At 35.4% G+C, this 15,587-nt stretch overlaps 3 protein-coding genes across 4 annotated transcripts; 1 reads left to right on the top strand and 2 right to left on the bottom strand.

The window, feature by feature from the left end:
• The first annotated feature begins 7,612 nt into the window (after nucleotides 1–7,612).
• atp5mf (ATP synthase membrane subunit f) lies at nucleotides 7,613–9,003 on the top strand. Its single transcript, XM_067419855.1, has 4 exons — nucleotides 7,613–7,734; nucleotides 8,449–8,556; nucleotides 8,656–8,772; nucleotides 8,881–9,003. Exons 1-4 carry the CDS (start codon nucleotides 7,719–7,721, stop codon nucleotides 8,907–8,909), a joined length of 270 nt encoding a protein of 89 aa, XP_067275956.1. The 5' UTR covers nucleotides 7,613–7,718; the 3' UTR covers nucleotides 8,910–9,003.
• A 293-nt stretch (nucleotides 9,004–9,296) lies between these two features.
• Nucleotides 9,297–12,709, bottom strand: cpsf4 (cleavage and polyadenylation specific factor 4). Its single transcript, XM_067419843.1, has 8 exons — nucleotides 12,297–12,709; nucleotides 12,034–12,084; nucleotides 11,793–11,945; nucleotides 11,615–11,710; nucleotides 11,210–11,303; nucleotides 11,050–11,122; nucleotides 9,952–10,119; nucleotides 9,297–9,852 (listed from the first exon to the last, which is right to left on the bottom strand). Exons 1-8 carry the CDS (start codon nucleotides 12,397–12,399, stop codon nucleotides 9,784–9,786), a joined length of 807 nt encoding a protein of 268 aa, XP_067275944.1. The 5' UTR covers nucleotides 12,400–12,709; the 3' UTR covers nucleotides 9,297–9,783.
• A 1,340-nt stretch (nucleotides 12,710–14,049) lies between these two features.
• Nucleotides 14,050–15,579, bottom strand: bud31 (BUD31 homolog). 2 transcript variants are annotated; one of them, XM_067419760.1, is made up of 4 exons: nucleotides 15,369–15,578; nucleotides 14,990–15,112; nucleotides 14,737–14,903; nucleotides 14,050–14,259 (listed from the first exon to the last, which is right to left on the bottom strand). In XM_067419760.1, the coding sequence occupies exons 1-4, from the start codon at nucleotides 15,460–15,462 to the stop codon at nucleotides 14,209–14,211; spliced, it is 435 nt and encodes a 144-aa protein (XP_067275861.1). In that variant the 5' UTR covers nucleotides 15,463–15,578; the 3' UTR covers nucleotides 14,050–14,208. The 2 variants fall into 2 exon arrangements, with proteins under 2 accessions (XP_067275861.1, XP_067275853.1); XM_067419752.1 differs by lacking the exon at nucleotides 14,050–14,259 and having other exon boundaries at nucleotides 14,291–14,903; nucleotides 15,369–15,579.
• Nucleotides 15,580–15,587: the final 8 nt, after the last annotated feature.

Raw genomic sequence — 15,587 nt, 5'->3', positions numbered from 1 at the left:
TCTTCTCTGATGATGTGATACTGGCATGAGGGCGGGACAACTTGTCACTCACATGAGATCGACCAATAGCAAACCACAATCATCCAATCAATTCCTGATGGAAAACATCAAGTTCCACCCTACATTTTTTCTTGCTCAAGAAGCTGTTTCACCGAGAGGTCATTTACACGACACAGTTTTCAAATTAAAACTTTATGTGTTTTGTACGTTAAATTACACAACAAGGGTGTTTTGGGGGCCTAAAAATGTAAGCTTTGAAAATGGGTTTGAAAGTTTTTGAAAACTTTATCGTTATCATCCTGATGTAAACAACACACATTATTAATTAAAAATAAGCTATTTTCTCACAAAAGCTGTTTATTCAGCATATTGAAGCCTCTTCTCCAATGATATCCATTAAAAACAGCCTATTGATCCTCTGCCTACCACCAAAGCCAGAGCGTTAGCTTTAGCTGTTACACTTTTTTTGTCTAAAAGTTGCATGCTTGCCTTCCAGTTTCTTTACAAAGTAACATTGCCAACTACTGGCCTAGCAGGATAATACAGCGTTGTTAGTCGTTTACGTGGATCTGTGTGAACAGGAATCGTATTGACAACGTTGTCGTCTGTATACGAAAAAAGCAAAGGAAATCATCGTTGTTGTGTAAACGTACCCTCAGATATCACAATAGTAAAAAATATTGTAACTTCTGTTTCATGTCGTTTTTTAAATACATAAAAAAAGACAGATTTACCAGCTTTAGCCGACAAGGTCCTGATTTCATCTATGTGCTAGCTGCCCTCTAGCTGAGTTTTGAGTTGATCACTTCTTATTCAGTTAAATGCTACTAGTAGGGCTGCTGTTTCAGCATATGGTGCTGCAGGAGACAAGTGATGAACCATATCATGCAGGAACAATATCCAGACTGGAGAGTAATGAGATATGGCTCAAACACTGCCAGTCATTAATCGTGTTTGCTGGGGTTTGTTGCACGTCATGAGCTACCTTGACAAACTGGAGGAAATGTTCTCATATCATGCAGCACAGCAACTGCTATAATAAATCAATATGTTATAAGTTTTAAAGTTTAGTTATTCCAACAAAACATATATTACATAGCTCAAATACCACCAACTCTGTGCGAACTAAAATAGATTTTATCTAAACCACAATGAATGATGAAGCTATACAGTCTGGCACTCATAAATAAGCTATAAAAAATGTAAATTAGATATGGATAGACAAAAAGTGCTTGTGTGCGAGTAACAGTTGGCATAATGTCAAACAAATGAAGAAAAGAGATATGATCTCTTCATATACCATGCTTAATATTAATAGTGCCTTCTGAGCACCTTATATTCATATTGCTCTTGTGTCCCAGAACAAGCTTTTAGAACATTTTGAATCTGTGTTTCGATCAGGACATAATAGTCTGCCCTGGTTTGAGTTATGAACGATATCCTTGTCTCTGCTGACACTGGTGCCCTTACTATTTTGCCATTAAGAGACTTGGCTTGGCTTGGTATTTCTGGTACAGTGTTGGAGTGGTTCAAATCTTACCTTACTGATCGTACAGTTTGGTGTCTAAGGTAACAATAAATCAAACATTGGACAGGTTTGTCTGTTCGTACGGTATTCCTCAGAGGGCTGTCCTTTGCCCTATACTTTTTTTAGTATTTACATGCTTCCTCTGGGCAGATTATTTGAAAGCATGGTTTTTGGTTCTACTTTTATGCTGACGATAAATTTATATTAGCATGAGAACTAATATCACAGGCATCTCGGCAACACTTTTTGACTTTCTCCAGGAAATGTAATTATCGATATACCACAATTTTCTTAACTTGAATGGTACAAAGCCAGGGGTCCTTCTAGTTGCCACCCCACAGCTGCCTGTAATGGTAGAAATTTCAGTTTGCTCCTTGACAATAGTGTAATATTTCCATGCTCTCAAGTTCGTAATCTTGGTATTATTTTTCATTCTCATTGATATTGGATTCACATTTTAAAGAGCATTTAAAAAATCTAAATTTTTTCATCAGGAATATTGCCTGGATTAGGCCTTTTTTTTTCTCCATTACCTGATGCAGAAAGGTCCATGCATACTTGCAGTGAGTATTGATTATTGTAATTTCCTTTAGGCCTACACTCTAAAAAGCAATTGGGTTGTTTTAACCCAGCAGTTACGTTAAATGTTTGCCCAACCTGCTGTAGTTTTATTTAACTCAACTGTTATTTAAAACTTACTGTATTTCTTTGCTTAAAATGAACCCAAATTATGGATAATAATGATTGCTTAATAATAGCTTAATAGTAGCCAAATGTTCACCTTTTAACTATTGTTGCTGCCTCTAGTAATTAAGTGTCTGATTTGTAATTTCCAACCTATTTTAGGTTCATTTTAAGCCCAAACTTTTAACCCAACCACTGGGTTAAAACAACCCAATTGCTGGGTTTGTCCATTTTCAACCCAACCTGTTTTTTTTTTTAACCCAGCATTTGACAGGCAGCTATTTCAGTCATGGAAGCACAGCATCTCTCTCTTTGAATGGGGAAACATCAAATTCTCCAAAGCTGTTTACCTTATGATTGCATTGCATATCTAAACACTCAAATCATGACAACAACAAAAAAAAACTGCATTTTTCATGCCAATAGACAAGCCAATGCACATGTGCAGTCTTAAGTGTGTGTCTCAGAAGCTCGTAAAGGGAGCTGCAGTGATGCAATGACTTTACAAAATTTGGTGATTGGCTCTTTTTATTTAGAAGGCGGGATTTATTCAGCCATATTGTTTTACTTTTTTACGTTTTACTTTCTCCCATTCATAGTTATATAATCCATGTATAATCTAAACTCTTTGCTTGCCATCATCCATCCTGGATCTGAACAGAGGAAGCATATACTTGCAAAACAATGCAAACACTACAGGCTGAATTGAAATCATTTTCCAAGAACTGGAATTAGGTACGAGGGTGTTAAGGAGCACAATAGCCCCAGGGACATGTTTCAGAGTCTAATAGAGTTAGTCTGTGTACTATATTATAATTTGTTGAAGGGTTTACAAGAGGTGGCATTTATTGTACCGTAGACCTTGTGCATGCAGAATAGGTCATTACTATAACAATTATTCCTTGTATATGTAATGAGATTGAATATTATAAATTAAAAATCATTATGCTATACATTCCTATCATGACAGTTATTGCAGATATGAATATATAATGAAAAACATAATTGTCTCTCTTCTCTGCCTGACAGATTTTTGATATATTGTCAAAAGCAATTAGCTTGTGAGACATGCAGTGAAGAAGAATTACTTCAAGGCCTTAACTTTATTAATACAATCAGTGTAAACTGATCTCCCTTGACAGCACTTGTAAGATTAAAAACATAGGCTGTGTTCAGAATGCAATATTAGATATTACACAGTATACACTGTATACAATTAAAAAAAATTCCACAGTAAATATATAAAACTATAGAATGCTACAGTGATATGACAGAGTAATTTTGCATGTTGCGAAGTTATCATCTTAAAAATAAAAATGATTGAGCATTTTGAATCTGATTTTACGTAGAAGTCTACATTTACATTCAGCAGACTGAATAAAGAGTCAAGAAAAAATAAATTTCTTCAGGTTTATCTATCACAATGGAAATAGCAGGTCAAGTTTGGAACATTGCAGTAGTCCATGCAGTAAGGTAATTTGTATACTGCTTGTTTTGGCAAATGTTAGGTCATTCAAGTATTAAAGTATTGATATTCAAGTAGGAAGTGTCCGCCGTTTTTACAGTGCAAGTAGGAAGTAGGAATGCATTTAAGCATTCAAGTAGGAACAAGTAGCTGGCAACATAGGATTCCATATATTATGCTAAGCTAAACTAGCGGCGACCCTGCCAAACTAAAATAATGCATGCACTCACTGAGACAAAAGTGCATTTGCCTACATATCTAAATGTACGAAAGAAGTCGAATAAGCCCTATTTCTAAAAACTGTGGAGTGTTCCTTTAAATTTAATAAACAGTATACATATACTATATACTGCAGGTCAGGATGTTTTAAGTCAGTATGGACACAATTGTAAAAACAGCTGTTTTTGTTGTTGTTGTTTTTTTTGCATTATAGAGGAACAAAAAAGAAAAAGGTTAAAGAAAAGAAAGTTAGAATCCACTGGTACACAGGAAATTCATATATTCTCTAACATGCCCATGGCAGATAGATGAGCTAGAACAATAATATTTTTTCCATTACATAATTTTCCTATTCATGAGGATTATTATCTTATTCAATTAGGGTTTGGAATAGAAATTGGCCTGATCTTCCATCTGTTAGCATACATTATGGATGAACTAATAAACCCTGGGTCTCTGAAAACATAGATTAGAAAAAAAATGTTTTAAAATTGAATATGCATCCTACAGCAATAAAATAATTATATTTGCAAAGTAAACATACGAGTAGTGAAAATCAGAACAGACATGTGAATAATGAAAATGAATACAATGTAACTGCATACTGGACAGTTTTGAAAGAATATTAACTGATGTGTCCCTTTGATGTTACTGCAGCACCATCTTAATTAAAATCTCAAAATTATAATTCTGCCGGGGATTTTTATGGCAGAGTAGAGTAATGAATGACATTATGCCTTTGACCTCCTGTCTAATGCATCTACCACAGTCTCTCATGTCTCTCATACATTGTAATGAGATCATCATGACAGTCTTCCTTTTTTTCTCATTTACTGAATGTTATTGAAAACTGGTGCACAACCATAATCAAACATTTTGATTGCAACAATTGTTTGGTATTTAGCTACTGTCTTACAATGATTCCCTCTACTAAACGCATATATAGTCACTATATTTAAACCAAGATTTACCTTACAGTCTAAGTTACTAAATGCCATGAGGAAAAAATCCATGTAATATACAGTAGTTTAAAGTATATACATTATCTGAGACCCATCTATTCACTCAAAGTCTTTCAGCTGCCATGAGAGCTGTTGGTCTTCTGCCATACAAAAAGATATAGGCCTAGGCCTATGTGCACCTAAGCCAAATGGCTGTAGGAAAAACTAGGATTAATTTTTACTCTGGGCCTTCAATTAAAGAAAGAGCCTGTAAATACTGAAAATGTTTTAGCCACAGGGGCGTAACTATAGACAGTGCAGGCAGTGCAGTCGCACTGGGGCCCGTGCGGCAAGGGGGCCCGCAGCGCACACTGGCCCATGCCCACATTGCAAACGTGCCCCTGGCGACAAAATGACTCCACAGAATATTGTGACACTCACATTTCAAATGAAAAGCACTTGTTTCAGATTTCACACGGCTGTCGCGCTCTACCGTCACGCTAAGAATAGGCTACTGACCACCTTTTTCAGCATGTGAGCGGAGCACAGTTGCGTGACGCTGCGCTAGATATTCCGCTCTATGCCAGCGAGCTCCACAATTTACTATAAAATGTGAATTATTTGATTTAAATCTAGCGATTTCAAGCTTTCATTAGACGTTCATGTTTATGTCATGTATTCACCGAGTTTCAGATTCTCGCAGATAGAAAGTGTACCTTTTTTATTTATTTTACTAAAGCACAAAGTTTTGTTGTTATGTGAGTGTACACAAATAAAAGTAGACAATTTATAGTTTATAATTATGTCTCACATTTATCTGTATTGCCAAAAATTACGGAGTATTGCGAGTTATAGGCTATCCCCCGTCATGACTCGTGAGGAGGAAAAAACAGCCGGTGCGTTCTTCAGCCAGTGGGTTAAAGAAACCGTAGCCTATTTAGTTTCATATTTATGTTTAAATAATACCCCATAATATAATTTATTATTATTATTATTATTATTATTATTATTAATTATTTTAGGGATGCATCAAATATTCGGCCGAAAATGGACCATGTGCATTCTCGGTGCATTCTTGGCCGAAAGACTTTCATCACCGAAACAATACGTCCGAAATGTGATGACGAAAACAGAAACTGCGACCTGCGTGCTGGTCTAAAGATGTGGTTCATCTCACATCTGATGACACATCTATGGGTTGTAACTTGAAAATAATACTTTGTTTATGTTTCTCTTGATTGATACACGCAAGGGCTCCTCAGAGGTACACTAACACCAGCGATTATAAAAGAAAAATGTGGGCAAAACGGTCTCTCTTTATAAACTTTGTTCAATGCATGCGAGTGCTGCCTTAAGTTGGAATATGGACAGTCATTTTCACCATCATCATCACCCGCGTGTAGTGCCAGAAGACGCGAATGAGAACATCTGTCTCTGTGCACTCATCTGAAAGCGCGCAGTCTCACAGCGCGCATATAGATTTCTCTTACAAGTCTTGCGTTTGAACGGACAAACACACAAAAAAGTAGCCTATGTCAACATGTCCATCTTGATGAGTCTCTAGTAATATTGTTATCTACTTTTTTGGCCTTCAGAACATCTTAAAATGCACATATGTAGATCCTAGAAAGCTAAATTTTCTCGGGGGAGCATGCCCCCCAACCCCCCTAAATAACTCACATTTGGAACCTTCGTGATTATAAAACAGTGTCTTTTTTACGATTAAGGGATGTAGGCCCTACATTATGGTGACACAGAATAAGCCATTAATATTTGATTTGTAAATAATAATAAACAACCGATATCCTGATATAGAAATCAAACCTAAACCTAAAGTGTTACATGCTAGGTTAGGGGGGCCTACTGCATAGCCTGCACTGGGGCCCATCATTAGTAAGTTACGCCACTGTTTAGCCACCTGTATTATCTGTACTGTATGACTTTGAAACCTCAGATATTCCTGACACAATATTTCTTAATTATACTTAATTATATGTATAATTAATTATACTTAATTATATGCATATGCTGAATCATCACATTTTGTAATGTTACAAAACGAATATTATAATTAAGTTATTAACTGAATTTGGCGTACAGTTAAATACACTTGCATCCGAACGTCCCTAAAAACAACTACCTCATTTTGCAACAATAAATTCCGTGTGCAATTCGGCATGTCTCTGTTGCTCAGAGAAAGTGATGCTTGTTTTGCCTAAATTAACATTACAACCTTTAAAGTCATTATACTTAAAACAATCAAAACAGACCTGCTAAACATCTAATGACACAAGTGTTCGCATTACAAAATATAACAATAGGACTAAATACTTTACTTACCAATAAGCACATGTTCACCACCAGAAAGATACAGAATGTGTGTTGATGATAGAGGTTTTTCTTGCGTATAGCCTATGCAGTTGTCTCCCTCCAGTGGTAGCCTACCAGTCTTAAACGTCTTAAACATACCAAGAATAAAATAATAATAACAATAATAGCAATATTTTTTGTTGTTGTTGCGTGTTTTAGATGCTAAGATTTTTTTTCACGTGTCATTTAGCCAGAAAAATGTGGTATTTTATTGGTGTATTTGCTCTTGTGTAGGCCTGTAGAACTTTGCTAGAATAAACAGATACGATTGTTTTGGTTTGTTTATATATTTACATTGATATAAAAGCCAAACATAATTTATTTCCAGAGTAATGTGAAGGTGTTTTCGTTTCTTTTCTTTTCTTTTTGTTTGGGCAATGTGAACAGCATACTGTTGTATGCATAGACGGTCACATGATCTGTAAACTCCGCCCCGCATTTTGCCCGTTGACGTCACTCCATTTTACTGAGCCTACACCGCTGCAGCCATCATCTTGAAGTTCAGAGCAAGATGGCGGATAAACCAGGTATGGCTGAATGGGAACTGCATAGTTGATTATTTTTCCACTGTTTGGCGTTAAGGTTTTACATAAATCATGCTGTGTTGTTAATATCGGTCTAAAGATAAGAATGGAATGAATGTTCGTTGTGTCGTTTTTGCGTAACGTTAGTGACGCTGAAGGCCTCGATGCAGGCAGACGCGAGTCATGTCAAGGACTTTCAGTAACATCGCCTACCTGCTTACGTTCATGACTGAATATAATGTTCACGAGATGCAAATTCTCCCGTGAGAGTTACGTTATTCGTTAGTGAATCTGGTTGGTTAACGATAAAAATACAAATGCACATAGTTTACTAACATATACTGTAGTAGTAAGCTGCCTGACAGCATTCACTCGAGAGGGAGAGAGAGAGAGAGAAAAGAGCAATAGTTCAATTTTGTGAGAGAATTGTCATTGTGTGTAATTGACTGCGGCTGTTCATATGCTGCAGAAAATATCTTGAATATTAAGTAACTATTAAAACAATAAATATTGTGACGTGGTGTTCTTACAAAAAGTATATTGGCATTACCATGGTACCTAATAGTTACCTCACAGTACTGAAAAATATACTATTGTAATATGCCAGCAAGCAAACATGTTTTTTTTTTTTTTTTTTACATTCATTACCTTGTATGTTTGGTCTGTTGAGTTTATCGAACAAATTACAGTTGTGTTTATTTGTTAATTTCCCCCCAGTTGCCCTGGCCCAGAAGAGGCTTTTGGATGTCAAGCTTGGGCAACTGCCATCGTGGCTTGGAACAAGAGACTTCACCCCAAATGGACTTATTGGTGGAGTTCGTGGAGGTAATGACTAATGTATTCAACATTAGAAACACATTTGATCAATATTAGTATAATCGCTTTATTTTGTGCGTTATAATTTCTAATCAAATCTTTTTTCAGGCTATGAGAGATACTACAACAAATACATCAATGTGAAGAAAGGAGGTATTGGTGGTGTTGCCATGTTCATTGCTGGTTACATTGCACTGAGCTACCTCTGGGAATACGATCACATCAGTAAGTAATAAATGTATGGTATTGGTGAATCTGTAGTAATGTTTCCTTCACCATTGTACTGTAGTCTAAATTTAGTGCCACTAAGAAGTGTTTTTCTCTCCTCAACAGAACATGACAGATGGAGGAAGTACCACTAAAACGAACCCTTTGTCTGCAGCAGTGTGATCACCACACCTCTCAGTTTTCTGTTTGTGAATGTTGTGACCAATAATAAAATTAAATTTATTTAAATTGGACTCGTTATTGAAAGCATACAAAAGTGTAGGCTGTATGTGTAAGAGCTTGATTTAGTATTCACATTTCTTGTAATGAATTAAGTGTATTCAATTGATTGGGGTTTAAGTAACATTGCAATCGGTAACATTGCAACCAAGATTATTGGGGGGGCAATGTTTACTCCATTTTGAGCACAAGAATGAGAAAAAGGGACGAATAATCCTCGACACAAAAGCTAAAATGTTATGAATAGTTTGTTTATATGCTAGCTGTCATATTGAAAAATACAGATATGTCAAAAATAATGCTTTCATAAATTCAGTTAATCTTTATTGTAATAAGTACAACAACCCCACAGTCTATTTAGTATAGATACAAAAAAAGGCATCTCAATAGACTGAAAAATTATGCCTGTCTCTTCAATTTCAGATCATCTTAGCTGCTAATGGACACAATGGTCTCCCCTTAAGACTCATTCACACATTTTCTTCTGATTTCAGCATTGCTTTAAAGTTTGAGTGATCAAGAGGCTTGTTACTCCAATACAAAATACTCACATTTCAAAGTATGTGATAATCTAAGGTTTCATGTGAAAGAAAAACATTTGTATAAAAGTGGTGTTTACTTCTACCTTTTGAATGAGTAATGACTGTGGTGCTCTTGGCACATGGACAGTGAGGTAGAGCCACATTTACATCACTCTCACCTTTGCAGTGAAAGGGTAATGCACCAGGAATCAAATACCTCACTTTGCAAGTTATAACCACAAATATTGGAGATCCTTTACGCAGAAAACTACTGTCCACTTAAAAATGCAAGGTGTCCTTTTGTGCATTTGTTTGCGTAATGGCCTTTCTCACCGCACTGGAAGAAGCAAATAGACATCAAATGTAATTGCACATTTTGAGGGCATCAAATTAATATGGCTGAAAAAAAATGCATAAAATCAAAATGTGTCCCCACCTTGTAACATGTAACTTGGTCCAGCGGACGAGGACCACGAGGTCCACCCATATTGCTGTTAGAATGCATTATCCCAACAACATTTGGCATTCTCTGGTTGTTGATATTGGGGTTGGTTAACTGGATAAGTGACTGTGATGATCTGTTTATGGGCTGCATGTTTTGCTGCTGCAGAATAAAAATAAGATGAAACATTGGCATCAAAGTAAGCATTGGTGTTATCTTAAAAGTTTGTGTATTTGTGGTGTACTAGAATAGTAGGGAGCCTTGAATGGAAATGAGTGAATGAGTGATTAAAATGGGTGTAAAATGTGTCAATGTTTTTGCACTCAGTCTCAAATGTTGCCTGAGAAACTGGTTCCGAACAAGATTTTATCCATCACCATGTCCTTTTAGGGACTCCGTAAAATAGGTTAACATGCTTTAATGTTCAAAGAACATTATTTTTCACATACTGTACATTACTGCAGCACTTCTGTCTGAAAATGCAGATTGCCAGAAGCCTCGTCTTATTTCTTTGCTTATACATTTGGGCAAGCATTATGTTAAAGGGTTAGTTCACCCAAAAATGAAATGTATGTCTCTTCCACGTTTGTTTTCAAACCTCAAATAAAGATTCAAACATTATGAATCAGCGGATTGAATCATGATTCGAATTATGAATTAATCTGCTGATTCATAACCGTTTGAATCTTTATTTGAGGTTAGAACGATATACGATATTGAATACGATATCGCTATCATCTCCATGAAAACTAAAAATAATAATTTGTGAAAACGGTGACATCATGCATATTATGTATTCAGTCTATAGACACATAGTGTTTCATTACAAAGTGACATAGCCAACTACTGGCCTGGCAGGATAATACAGCATTTAGTTTTTGCAGATCAGTGTGAACGAGAATCGTTTTGACGTTGTCGTCTGTATGCGAATAATGTAAAGTAAAAACTATGTTTTTAGAACATCTTTGTTGTATAGACAATCCCTTGTGGGAGACTATGTGCGGACAGGTACATTACACAGTAAAGTAAAAAAAAAAACATTAAAAAGCAACACATGAACCCTTTACAAGTATTTAGGGGAGAGAAAAAAACCTTTTGCTGAGACTGTGCTTGTTGAGGTAATGGTGGCTGTTCAGTCGCACCCATCGGGAGTTCAAATCTTGGGCTAGGAATTACACACAAAAAAATAGAACTAAAGCAAAGTCACAGGTATGAATATGCATATGCATGAATTACAACGACAGATACTCACTGCATAAATTTGCATGACTTGCCCTCTGGGCAGAAGCCAACAAGGTAATTTACACAAATTACTCTTCTTGTGTGTCTGTGCCTGCAATCCGGACCTTAAGGGAAGATGGCTGACATTTTATATTTTCCACTGCAATCAATTTTAAAATATCTGTAATGCAACTTTAAATTCAATATAAATATTAATTTAAACATTAATGTAAAACATGGGACCCTAGCACAATTGAACAGAACTGGATGTAATATAATGTTTGTACTATTTTTTTTTTAAACGTAAAATATATATTATATATATATATATATATATATATATATATATATATATATATATATATATATATATATATATATATATATCTATATATATATGTAAATGCAAACAAGAAAACCACTGCAAAAGACTTACCATGCTTACAAAAACCCCTATCATACCATGGGCAATCTTTAATCTTAGATTCTGGGTCAATGTGCAAGAATGGACACTCTTTGTTACTGCACTCCCCTGCACAAAAAAAAAATATTAACAGTATTAATGACAGACTGACAGACAGACAGACAGACATGATTAATTTAAAAATACTAACCAAATTTAGAGTAGAAATAACATTCAGGCATCTTTGTCATGTCATACTCGTGTAAAAATTCACATTGGTCTCCTTTCTTGCATAAACCTCTAAGCCAGTGCTTGCACACCACAGTCTTTTCTCCACTTATGTGTCTGAAGGGGCACATACCACCTGTCAAAAGAGAAAGCTGTAAAGTCTGATCAAAGCAATAAATCTGTTTCACACGTTTAAATCTTAAACAAGCTTTTGCAATACATGCCTTTAATACAGGCAGCTTTCATGAAGAACTCGCATACAGCAGCGCCAGATTCTGTTGAATAAGAAAATGTTTGCACCATTATTAAATCTTGGATCCTAAACAACAATTAAAAAGCAGTCAGTCTATATATATATATATATATATATATATATATATATATATATATATATATATATATATATATATATATATATATATATTAAATCAGAAACAAAGCATTGGAAATGTACAACCAATACTGATCAGTGCTCTTGTTAACTTACTGTCCATTCCTGGAAATGGCAATGGTTGAGCGCCTAATTGTTGTTCTACAGCGAATTCTAGATCAAACTTTAGATGATCGACAGTTGCGATTAATTCCTGCATTTTGGTATTATACTCTGTATATATATATATGTTTCACAGCAACTCAAACACTTCTCGTTACAACACAATCGGAAAACTAAAATAAGTCTTTTGATGGCTAACTTATCGGTTTGCCTTTGATCAGGTTTAATACAAAACGTAAAAAGAGAGATTAGCGAAAAAGTACGCAGATGTATTAATTGAGTAAGCGATATCTAATGTAGCGCATGAGTGGATCGGTAAAAGAGATAAACATTGTAAATACACAGTTGAATTTTAGAACTGCCTGCTTCAACAGCGCTGCTCAAAAGTGACCCCTGACCCACGAACTTCAGGCTGTATAATCGATGACAACAGCATCGAGGTTTCCGCATAGACTGTAAAAGGCGCGAATTTAATTTCTTTAAATTAGTAATTTCGTTTTATTGATATAAATAATATATATACACATTTTGTATCTACCGGTGATTTTTCGTTAGATGGCAAAATAAACCACAGAGAATATACAAAATAACGATATTGATCTGTGTGTTGGTTATTGATGAAAAGGTCTGCTGTAGTCACTAGCGCCATGCAGTGCCAAACAAAAAAAGAGCGCTGACAGTGGTGTGGCTGCCCAAATTGTACAGGGGTTTTAAAATTAATTATCAAAATGTATTTAATATACATTTTGATATATACTATACAGATCGTGTAACTTATTACAACAATTTTAAAAACAATTGCCGAATGACAAAGCCTTTTGTGTTTCTACACTTATTTTCTTGGTTATTTTAACCACAGACTATTTCATATTAGATGGGAATGAAATTACAGAAATTACTCTCATGTGTGCGAACTTCTGAGATTCAGTTATACATTTCTGTATTTCTTCATCTCATATTTTAGTTAAGAAAATATAGAACATAGCTGAGGAATCAAAGGACTTAGGTCCTTAGGTTCAGCATGCACTTTTCATTTTTATTCATTTTTCATATTTTGGACAAATAAGGATAAGAATTAAGTCACACCCACTTCTGAAAATGTACAGTTGTGATGCCCTCATTATTTTTATTTATTTTTTAAATAAAAGAATAACACTTATGTATAGATTGCTCTTGCACTGCAGGAAACTGATGTGCAAACCAAATTTGTACCATCAGTAAACATTTTTCAATACTAGGGGCATTTTATTGACATTCGGCAGGTGTTAGCTGAATGAGTAGGTAGTTAATATGGCAAAACTGGAGGGGAAAAAATATGAAAAAAGGTGGTTGCATGCGATTTCACTTTTTTAACTTTAGTTAGTGAGTAACATTGCTGCTATGAGTAACATTGCTGCAAAACACTATTTGCAAAGTTACAGCGCTGGAAGTTCAATGCAAACAAAGATATTGTCTTTTAAAGTGACAAAAAGGCTGGTTTGGACTACAACTAGCTTCTTCCCGGATTGGTGAAATCATAAACCCTTGCTAGTCACCGCAGATGTGACTTCTGCCCGTAATGGTAAGGGGCGTGGCATTTCTGGACAACCTGTGCTTGGCACTTCAGCCAATAAAAATACATGAAACTACATTTGGCCATCTAACCAATCTAAGACGATTGTGTTTTTCAGAGGGATGGGCTTCATAGAAGCAGGAATCCCTTTTTTCAGAGCATGATTTATATATAGTATGAGACTGGACACCAATCCAGAATGATTAAGATAAAACAGTTTAATAAAAAAAAAAAAAGTCAAAACATTCAAACATACATAAAACAATCATATTTCAACAGATCCAACATCGGAATGATAAACCATTAAGTTTATTAAAACTACAAATCAAAGATCAGCAAGGCATTTCTTCTGTCTCATCCAGAACATCCTCTGCATCCACAGTGAGTGCACTCAATGATACGACCCTAAGACAACAAAGAACAAATTAGGGACAGTGGAAGAAATGCAAAAAGAAATCTTAGCATAAATAGTTCCTAATAAGACCAGTTTTTATAGAAAACAAAAACAGTTATCTGACTGATGTGCAGGACTTAAATAACTTTTAACAGCCTAGATCACTAGGCACTAGAACATCAGCCACAGGCTTTTCCATCTTGAACAGTTATATGTCTCCCATGGCATATCCCTGAAAGTGCAATACCTCCAATGGTTTAGTGCAATATCTTTGTAAATTAATTCAGTCTTATTTATTCCTTTTTTGGTAACAATACTGTACATATGATTATCCTGACTAAACCTCTCTGTGTCTATACTTTTTTTATTTTACTCTTAAATTGTATTAATGTCTTATGTTTGTGTGTGTGTACTGGAAGCTTCTATACCAAGATAAGTTCCTTGTGCGTGCAAGCACACTTGGCAGTAAAGCCCTTTCTGATTCTTACCACTTCAAGCTTGCCCTTGGGAACTCTACATATGCAATTTGTTCCAAAGTTTGTGTCACGTGTCTGAATGCACCGCAGACAGCACAGATTTTCATAGCCCTGTTTCTTCCATTTGGCAATCAAATTTTTGTCTGCATAACCCTCTTTGATGCAGTACTCGTAAAGCTCTGGGAATGAAATTGGAATGGAAAGTTAATAACGTACAGATATCTAAATAATACAAATATTACAAAGCAGAATCTCTCTACTATACCTCGACTGATGGCTTTTCTCTTGTAGAAAAGGTCGAAAATGTAACGGCTGCGTTGATGGTGAAGTCGGAAGATTGGCCATAGAGACTCAACTTTACGTTTGCCCTCATGTGGCTCGGTTTCAGCTGCGAATTAAAGGGATCATATCTGTTAATAACACCGTGGTAGACGTATAACAATTACACTTGATATTATCATATTATTATATGACAAATATTCAAATATAAAGACTAAATGGGTTTTTTTTAAATGAAAGGGTTAACTAAATATATAAATATTTATGTTTCATTAACATAATGTTCCTTCTAATCATTAAACGTTTAAAATAAACATTCGGCTTGTTAGCTATTCAAGCTATAGATTGTAGCTTGCTGAACGAACCTTCGCGCATTTTCTGGTCCAGTTCGTCAAGAGTTGGCTCTATAAGTTCCCAACCATCTGGAGGTGGTTTTCTACTCCTTTTCACCTTAGGCATTATATTATATAGGAAATATACGACCGTCTCAGTTATTTAGCAACAGCGAGCTTGTGCATTAGGATCTTTCCCGATTTCTGTCGCTAAGCAGATGACGTCACTCTAGAGGTCCTTTTAGTAGGACT

Source organism: Pseudorasbora parva, chromosome 2 (genome assembly GCF_024679245.1).
Source record: "Pseudorasbora parva isolate DD20220531a chromosome 2, ASM2467924v1, whole genome shotgun sequence".
In the NCBI taxonomy this organism is placed as follows: Eukaryota; Metazoa; Chordata; class Actinopteri; order Cypriniformes; family Gobionidae; genus Pseudorasbora; species Pseudorasbora parva.
Note: the sequence above shows the minus strand (reverse complement) of the source record. Positions and strands in the feature narration are given on the sequence as shown.

What these genes read in the sequence shown, in the direction of transcription:
- bud31 (XM_067419752.1), bottom strand. Translation starts at nt 15,462, where the DNA reads ATGCCTAAGGTGAAAAGGAGTAGAAAACCACCTCCAGATGGTTGGGAA. An exon ending in GGACCAGAAAATGCGCGAAG is followed by an intron (nt 15,113 to 15,368) that starts GTTCGTTCAGCA and finishes TTTAATTCGCAG; the next exon opens with CTGAAACCGAGCCACATGAG. An exon ending in GAGAAAAGCCATCAGTCGAG is followed by an intron (nt 14,904 to 14,989) that starts GTATAGTAGAGA and finishes TTTCATTCCCAG; the next exon opens with AGCTTTACGAGTACTGCATC.
- atp5mf (XM_067419855.1), top strand. An exon ending in TATTGGTGGAGTTCGTGGAG is followed by an intron (nt 8,557 to 8,655) that starts GTAATGACTAAT and finishes ATCTTTTTTCAG; the next exon opens with GCTATGAGAGATACTACAAC. An exon ending in CTGGGAATACGATCACATCA is followed by an intron (nt 8,773 to 8,880) that starts GTAAGTAATAAA and finishes TCTCCTCAACAG; the next exon opens with AACATGACAGATGGAGGAAG.
- cpsf4 (XM_067419843.1), bottom strand. Translation starts at nt 12,399, where the DNA reads ATGCAGGAATTAATCGCAACTGTCGATCATCTAAAGTTTGATCTAGAA. An exon ending in GCCATTTCCAGGAATGGACA is followed by an intron (nt 12,085 to 12,296) that starts GTAAGTTAACAA and finishes CTTATTCAACAG; the next exon opens with AATCTGGCGCTGCTGTATGC. An exon ending in GAAAGCTGCCTGTATTAAAG is followed by an intron (nt 11,946 to 12,033) that starts GCATGTATTGCA and finishes CTCTTTTGACAG; the next exon opens with GTGGTATGTGCCCCTTCAGA.